The following is a 9184-nucleotide window of genomic DNA, read 5'->3' as shown; positions in this document are numbered from 1 at the left end:
GAGCCACAATGGCCACTTGTCGTCACTCTATGCAAAGCTTCTACTGTAGCATTTGCTCTTCCCTGAGCATTCCCTTTGTATCTACTCATAGCAATGACAAATGCTAGGTAGGTGGAGAGAATACCGTATCTGAGTGCATTCTGGTTCACTTCCTTATCCAGCAGCCAAACCCTACTTCATTCTGTGATCTCAGCAGCAGATTACAATAAAGGCACACACAGCAATTATATTGATTTTAATTACTGGTGAATACTGCAGGGCACTGGATGTTTCAGGCTGTGTACCAAAGGGTAAACAAAATAAGTTTATGGGTTTTTTCCTTCAGATATAAACATAATGCAAGTACAAATCTTTCTTATAGTTACAGATCCTAAATCTGCCATGCTTCAATCCCCAGAAACTGTTAATGAACACGAACAATCTCCAGTGTACCTTTTCAACAATTTCCACTGTCAACAAATATCACTAAGAGCAGGTCTGACAGGTTTTGAGTTTATGGGAAGTGGCCAAGGGGCACTGAGATCCGTCAGGATCTCAAAGGAGATGTGCACATTATACACTGTTACTTCAGTCACTTAAGACGAGCTACTCAGTCACTGAGCATTTCACACTGTCCACTACAGACAGAAAAGAACGAAAGTGATGTCATTGAGATGTCTGGAGAATAAATGGGAAAGACAAACTGAGCATGAACATACAGTACACTTTCATCTAACCGTTACAATAAACAGAGTGAGATTTTTGAAGCTATTTTCTACACTGTGCCACCTCTGACAGTGCATCATCTCTTACAGTATATACTGAACATATGTGTCTATAATCTGTGAAGTAAAATATTTGCCTTTGGAGTAGAAGTATAATGTAGTAGAACATTTAAATCCTCAAGCAAAGTAAAAGTGACCCACAAAATTGTACCTAACTTTATGAAATGCTTCGTCACATACCACCACTTAAAAAAGTTGGCTCTAGAAAAGCAAAGAATTTCAAAGGTACAAGTGAAAAAAGTTACTCCAAGCATAACAAGCCAACTGTACCCGGTGTATACTAGCAGCAAAACATATGCATTCAACTTAGTTTGCATTTGTCACTGTGGTTGTTATTAAATGCATGTCTGATGTCACATTTAGTATTTCCTTTCTTCTCAGGACTCTAATAGTGGACATGGACCTGTTATTGGCTGTCAGTGTGAATCCTACTATGTTTTTTATTCAACAAAAACAATATTAGTAGTTAGGTAAATTTTTTTATCTATTGTAAAATGAAGGTAAATGTACCAAAAAACTGTTTTTATCAAGATAGCGCTAGTGCTACAGAACAGGTTTACAGTTAAAAACTATTTCTAGACTGCAGATATTCTTCCTTCAAAAAGTGCACAGGCACAAACGCACTAATCTGTAACATCTTCAGTTTCTACTGTAACACTGATAATAAATGAAAAATATGGTAAGAAAACCAACCTTGAAGAATTTAGAAGGTGAAGTAGGGTTGCCTCGCTGAGTCATGTCAAAGTTGATCATGGAGGTGGACTCACAACAAGGGTCCCAATCCGATTCAGTCGGGAAAGCGCACTCTGTGGAAACACTCAGCTGGTCGTAGCTCCTGGTAGACAGAGACAGGAAGCACAGACAGGGAGAGGGAAGGGGAGAGGGACGGAGAGGATGTTATATATATATCATTAGACTTTGTTTCACTTCTCGCTTATTGGCTGTCAGTGTTATGTTTTTGTTATGCTGGCATCAAACCCCTTGTCATTAAACCGCATAACAGTATTATTTTTTCTTTTTGTAATATATATATTGTTGAGCACAGGGACAGAATTTAAGGGATTAGCTGCACCAAAACTTGTTTTAATTGAAAAAACTGCTTATATGATGATAAGCTGTCCCTTGCTGTGGCTTGTGTGGAACATGTTAGTGTTCTTGGGGACTGACGTCACTAAATGTTCTTAATATCAGTGATGTTATGCATTCTGCTTTTGTGCTGAGCTGGAGAAACATGCAAAGGAAGCTGACATTATGACACCTGATGGACAACATTCACTCCCAGGTGGCAAACCACACACACCGACTAATTAGAATGCCATCGAGCATTTTAGAACACGTGTACTGTTATAGTACTGTTATAGCACAGTACTGTTATATGACCAAGTGTCAGGGGCTCAGCTGCAGTTAGCAAGTCCACAAACAGCCTCCAGGTGTAACGGCAACTATTTTGTCCAAGTGCAATATATCCAGATATCAGAATTTGCTTTTGCAGCAACACTGTGCATTATGGGAGATGCTGGAGTAGAAAAAAAAACCCATTGTTTGTCAAGAGAGAACTGCATTATCAAAGCATATTGTTGGCAGCTGTGTCAGAAATTTTACATTAGCTCCCTGTAGTAGCAGCCACCAGGACATGAGTCTCTGCAATGTTGTGATTCCCCACAAGGGGGAAGCGCTAGACCAGCTTTCTGGCAACACTGGCAGAAATTCAGTGTTTTGACCTAAATTACTGTTTGTCTTTGTTGAAATGTGCCAGGAATCTGAAGTCAGGAGGCGTTGTTAATGACCAGTGTACTAAACAGGGAACATATTCTGACTAGCATGGAGATGAACACCCAACCTTTTCAGAGCAGTTTATTGGGAATAAAGATATAGAAATTTGTTGCGAAGACAAGATGAATAAATAATGTAGCAGACACTGGGCTAGATCTAGGACTTGCTCTATGCTTTCAGTCTGTGAATGGACAGAGTACTACAACAGCAGAGAGCTCACAGACATTCTGCCATATGTACACTCTTTGTGCAGGCTATAAACTGTGGAATGATCAACCAAGCCTCACCAGATATGACCCTCAGTAGCTTTACTGTAACTTTCAGCTTGATAAAACAGGAGATCATCTGACTGTGCACGGTGCTGTAATGATGGTACTTAGACAATCTATATATGTACAGTATAGCACATGAAGTTGTTTTCCTCTTGATGTGTTCACAGCAGGTGATTTAACAAAAACGTAATGCATTTGGTGAGACAAGCATCATAGTAAACTAAGGATAAAGTGTAAGATGGGTTTTTGGTTTGGAGAGAACATGAGCAGGCTGATGACAACTTCCTTTTACAGAAGAGAAAGCATACAATAAGCAGTTTAATGCAAAACTATGGATGTCCTATATTTTCTAAAATACCTTTCAACATCCCCCAAGAAACGAGCACAAACTTGATGCTTTCAATCAAATACAGCATTAAAATCACACCAAAGTCTGATCATGCTGATACATGTACAGTCATGGCCAAAAATATTGGCACCCCTGCATTTCTGTGCACCACTTCTCCAAGAAAATTGTCCAAAGGATGTGCTACCAAATATTAAGCTGAGGGTGTCAATAATTCTGTCCAGTCCATTTTTGGAGTTCTGTGTGGAATGGATCAGATTTGGCTATTTTCTCAGCTTTTTTGTGTCGTTCCAATGCAAACAAAAGAAACATGTCAAAGAATTTGTGATTGCAACATTTTCTGGGAGAAGTGGTGCCTTATCTGGCAGAAATGCATTGGTGCCAAGATTTTTAGCCATGACTGTAGGTGGAGGGAGTAACCACCAACAGTATCTTCAGTTCATACACTGGTTAAAACTGCTGCATCAAGTACCACAGCCCTGCTGAAATGCCTCCAGCATGTGAACCGATTTATAGTCTGGTGTGGGAATTCACATATTCACTGTTAAGGCACTGGTGCAACAGCAGATAGCTGTGCCCTGCACTAACCAAGTTGTGTCATGCATTCACTCAGTCATTTTCCAATATCACAAATTATAGGGTTTCTGAAAAGAAGGCAGCTTATGAAGGCTTTTTTTCAACTAACCTGATGCCTTTACTCTTAACGGTCTTGCTGGCAAGGGAAACATGGAGGAGTAAACATGAGCAGCGCTTGCTGACCAGTCACAGTACATGTGATCTCCACATGGGAGGAGGGGTGAGTTAGCTTCAGTTATGTAACAAGTGCAAGTGCAGCTTAAAAAAGTCAAATATCTCCTGCATTCGAACAGAAAAAAGTGTGATTAACTGCGAGTTAACTATGGACAATCATGCGATTAAATCTTTTAATCAACTGACAGCACTAAAAGAAACATGTATAACAGTGAAACAGAGCTGCATTGTTTGAATTCAGTGAAGGGAAAATATGACCTAAGCATCTTTGTTATTTTAAAAACCTTTAAGAATAACCACTGACTTTGTTTGAAGAAAAGTTACAGAATGAGTTGAGTGAGCTGTGTTTCCTTCACACTCAATCAACATGCAGACCAAGACCAGCTCCCAATTGCCTGAAACCTGACTGTGTTGTGCACAGATTAAAGCTTGATTGTTTTAGGCACAAAACGTATCTAATTTCAACAAGGAATGTTTTCAGACAAGCTTATCTTAAAGAAAACAGAGGCACCGATTGCAATTTTCTTGGCTGATTCTGATTTCCAATTTCTTTTAAGTCTGACCTGCCAATTCAGATTGTCTTTCTTTCTAAGAACTGTAATTGTCAGCATACACAGACAATTTTCTAACTTTCCTTTAATGAAAAATTAAACTGTAATACAAATAAAACATTGTATTAAGGTCCTTCTCACTCTTTTTACCCTCCAACTCAAAATGAAGTGCAACAGTTGTACTTCTCCAGATATAAACAGGTGCAACAGGTAAGAGAAACAGAAGAACGTCCGTCACTACTGAGCACACAGTTCTTTTCAAGTGTGTGTACTTTGTATCTCCTGTGTTTTACCTCGGGTTGGACACACTGTACATACACATGTATTTCACATGGAGTCATTAATTCCCTCACTGTGTACTATTTGTCAGGGTTCTGGAAGTAGTTTTCCCTTCTCCAGTGAGTTTCTGTAGGCTCCTCTGTGCACTGTTTGAACATCGAGTGCTTTAAATGCACTACTGAACACGTGTCCGGTACAGACATGAGCGCAAGATGCACGTGAGAAGCTACACATGCTACGCATTTGGTCTGCGCCACTGTGTGTGCTACATGGACTGTCATGCCTCTAAATCTGATCAGTATAGAATCAGAAATCAGAGTGATCGGCCGGTCACCTGTCAACGCTGATCATGCTGAAAACCGGCCATTTCCAATCTCTGCCAATTGATCGGTGCATCTTTAAGAGGAAAGATTTAGTTTATCACAGGGAGTCCACATGGAAAAGTATATAAAAAAAAAACAAACAAAACAAAAAAAACCCTAGTCCTTTTAAAGACAACAGTCGCTGTGAGATCAAGAAAGATTATCTCTAGATCAAGTCAGTTTTGAAATGATGCATTTCCTCATTCTCAAAACCAGTGGCCCCAGTAATAGAGTTACATCTTCATGCTAGAAACCTTAACCTGCTATAAATTAGTGAAGAGCAGCTGAGGTTGGTGGTTTAAATCTTGACCGCAAAATGGGTCACCAAGGTATTAAATTTCTGATGATGACATATGCCAAAGGCACTCGCGTACAACATTGCCCACATATTGTCAAATCACCCAAACCTAAAAATACTTTTCATTGATCCATTAAAACATGTATAATGTTAGTGTCTGCAGACCAACCCCCTCAACTTGCAGACTGTCCTCTACAGCTGTCACTTCCACCCATCCATCAACTATACTGCTTATTCTTTAGACATAACAGGGAGGCTAGAAATTATTCCAGCTACACCCTCGACAGTCTGTGACAGGGCTGACACACAGAGCCCACCACTCACATTCACACGTACAGGTGCTGCCAGTTAAGATATCGTGGGTATGTACTGTAAGGTGACAGGCGAAGGCAGAGATTGTCTAGCAGTGCCGCCATTTCTCCAATGTGCTCCGTGTGCCTGCTGCCCCTGACTGCACAGCTGTGTGTTCACTGAAGACATCTTATACAAAAATAAATATAATAATATACAAGTTACTGAAATTAAATATTTACACAAGTCACAACACATAACCCACAACTTGTTCTTACACTTCTTTTTTTTTTTTACAGGAAAAACAAAAGATATGATAAAGGTATACAATAAAATATAAAGTAAAGTACTCTATTATTCAGTGAGATTTTATTAGTTTTGGAAAAAAAACAGACTTTCCCTGTTTTCAGTTTCTGTTCTATGCCAGCTGCCTCATGGCTTAGCTTCATATTTAACATAGAAAGATGTATAGTATTGAATATCATCTCAGCTAGAAAGTGAATACGCATTATTTCAAAAAATACCAGCCTATTCCTGTGAGACACTGACCATTTAATTATACCGTCTCTCCTTTTCCACTCAAGTCTTGGTTGTTTCCACTGAACTATATTTAATAGGGAAACATTTTTAAAAACAAAGATGAAAACAAAGATGTAGAGAAAAGAGAAAATGCTCATGTTCTTCTTTAGTTTAGAGGTTTTTGTTACGTTGACAGCTAGTTTGGACATGGGAGCAAAGTAAAAACAGCACATTAACCTAGATTAAACAGTCAAAGTGGTAACCTTGTTGCATTGTTATTAGGATTTAGACTGAGAAACCTGTTCCTTGACTCTGTCTCTGAGAAAACTATACATGTGTTGCAAACATGAAGGTGTAACTTGCATATGCATGTGCAAACGTCCTCCAAACCTCCATGAACTTAATTCACTGCAGGTTCTCAACCTACCCACAGATTAGTACCACACTGATACAACCTGCTGGAGCCAAGAATACGTTATCGACACAAACCCACCTTTCATTGCTCAGGTTCAAACATGCAAATAAACACTTAGTTCAGAAAACTGCAGACCTGTATACCCACTGAAGTGAAACAAGGCATGGAAAGGTTTCAACTACTGACTCACTCTCTGTTGGTTCTGCAAGGGTTATAATGAGTCACTGGAGGCTATAAAATAAACTAGAAATTCAGACTGCACTGAAGGGCAACACTGGATGTAACTGCTGTCTGTACACAGTAGGAACAGGCTGTTGTGCAGACTAGGCATGGCTGGATTCCTGCCTGGTATAAGGACTTGTTCCTGGGTCAAGATGCCCAATAGAAAACTTGGAGCTACTGAACAACAAAGCAAAAACCAGAGGCTCACTCTCTGCAGTGGTTCTAGTTTTCACTTTACATTTCATGTTTGCACAACACAGTGACCGCCTTCTGGGTTGAAACAAGCCTGATGTTATGTTGTACAACAAATAATGCATTTATAAAACGAACTAATGCAATAAGCTGAAGTGTTACTGACAACATATGAATAGGCTCTAATATGGCTTCACGCTGTGAATCCAAAACAGCCATTGCTTGTAAGAGCAAGTGTGTATTAGGGAGTGCCTGAAACAACTGAGCCGTGTTTGCCAGATGCCAGGCGGGTCTGCAGCAACCAGTAGGCTGCAGCCACTGCATTTCCACCTGAACCATAAACAGGTATGATAGCGTGCAATGGATACCAAGCATCCTTTGAAAAACTACAGCCAGCACTGATCTAGCAACAAAGAGCCGAGTACATGTGCACACCAACATGCAGAAAGCAAAGCAGCTCAAAATGGTGACATGCTGACTTTGGAAGATGAGATGAAAACCCTTTTTGTCAATGCTTTGATTTTGTTGGTTGTTGTTTTGTCATTTTCATAATTGCTTGAACTTATTCTTATTGTTATGGAAATCAATGTCTGCCAGGAAAAGAAAAAGATACTTGTAATACTACTGGTAAATCAGAAAGGTAGGGACCATACTTAGGAACTAATGATAGCTTATAGCTTTAGACTTGGTAGTTTTCAGAATGTGATTTACTAAGTCAAAATGCTATTTCATACATTTTATTTCAAAAGTCAAACTGTGACTTAATAACACAATCCTTTCCCACAAACGAATAGAAATTCCAATGTTTTCTTCCCTTAGACACCTTTTTTCTGGTTCATGTAAAAATAAAAATGCAAAGTGACAAGAACAGGAGGAGTCTGAAGCACAGACGTTCTAAACTGTGGGCCAGATAGGACTGCATGTCTTCTTCAAGCTGTCCTCTGTGTTCAGTGTGTTGAAGAACTCAGTATTACTCAGATTCCTTTAATAAAAATACATTTCTTTACCAAGAAATAAAAAAACCCCACCTGAACCAGCCCACAGAGTTGCCTAATCCCAAGCGGACCGTGAAGACCCAAGGCCTGGAGGTGTGTTTGTGGGAGAACTGTGACTCTACATGAGTGTGCACAGTATTTTAGCTTCCTTGTAAAAACAAAAACAAGGAATAAACACAGGTCATGTTATCCTTAACTATTCCATCCTGTTTGCTGCTCCTTCACCCAGGGTTGAATGGGTGTGTGTGACAGCCTGCTGCAACAAAGGAGAGACAATGAAGTATTTATTCCGGAGTTAACACCTGGCCTACCTGGCTGTCATTCAATATGCAGTATACAACCATCAAATGCATTGTACAAATACTGACTGACTCAGCAAAAAACAGACATTATACAATACACAAAACACACATGTACTGTACATCCACTTCTGCAACATTTCTTATAACATTAGTTCTAAGGAAAGGTCATAATAGATACGCTCCTTTCTAAAGAATATTGACAAACAGTGTCATTGTGCATAAACCTGACTTACTTCATATATTAAAACAAACCAAACAACTTTCACTGCCAGCACAAAACAGGTCATACTGTGTAGTAAGTAAATAAACCAATGGCACCAAGTACCTATAAATAGGGTACACAACATTTACATGGTTTTTAGGGGAACAAATGACTTTTTTGTCATTAATATAAACTTAAAATTTCCTCAGTCAACCTACAGTACTATTCAAAGCTACTATGCTTATTTATCCAGCCTTTATACCAGTATAAGGCCACATGCTATGCCAAAGCATGAAACAAACCTGGAAAAACAGCTCCACCTTTTCCACACAGCAGTAGCACATATTCAGTCAACTTCTGAGAAGCTGGCAATGTTTCAGCATTAATGGAGCTGTTAACGTTTGTTGTTGCTGTTGGAGATGTATTTCTGGTTGTACTAGTAGCAGCTGTCGAGGGAAGTTGTGGTTTTAGAACCCACAACTAAATGTAGTTTTGTCAGTAGAAGGAAGGGTGATCCATTACACATTATTAATTTGCAGCTAGTTTCAAAATTGTGGGGTTTATGTTTATTTGTGATGGACATCAGATGACAGCTTCAGAAAGTCTAAGTTAAACTGAATCAAAATCTCTGTATCATGTCTGTGCTCAGAC

At 39.3% G+C, this 9184-nt stretch overlaps 1 protein-coding gene across 1 annotated transcript in view; it reads right to left on the bottom strand.

Moving 5' to 3' along the window:
* LOC109953193 (absent in melanoma 1 protein-like) overlaps positions 1–9184 on the bottom strand; it is a 46524-nt gene that overhangs the window by 23372 nt on the left and 13968 nt on the right. The window contains exon 2 of the mRNA XM_020588617.1: positions 1458–1599. Within this exon, the coding sequence (XP_020444273.1) occupies positions 1458–1599 (142 nt within the window). The remainder of the gene's footprint in view (positions 1–1457; positions 1600–9184) is intronic.

This window comes from Monopterus albus, unplaced genomic scaffold (genome assembly GCF_001952655.1).
Source record: "Monopterus albus unplaced genomic scaffold, M_albus_1.0 scaffold573.1, whole genome shotgun sequence".
NCBI lineage: Eukaryota > Metazoa > Chordata > Actinopteri > Synbranchiformes > Synbranchidae > Monopterus > Monopterus albus.
This window is presented reverse-complemented; position numbering and strand designations above follow the sequence as displayed.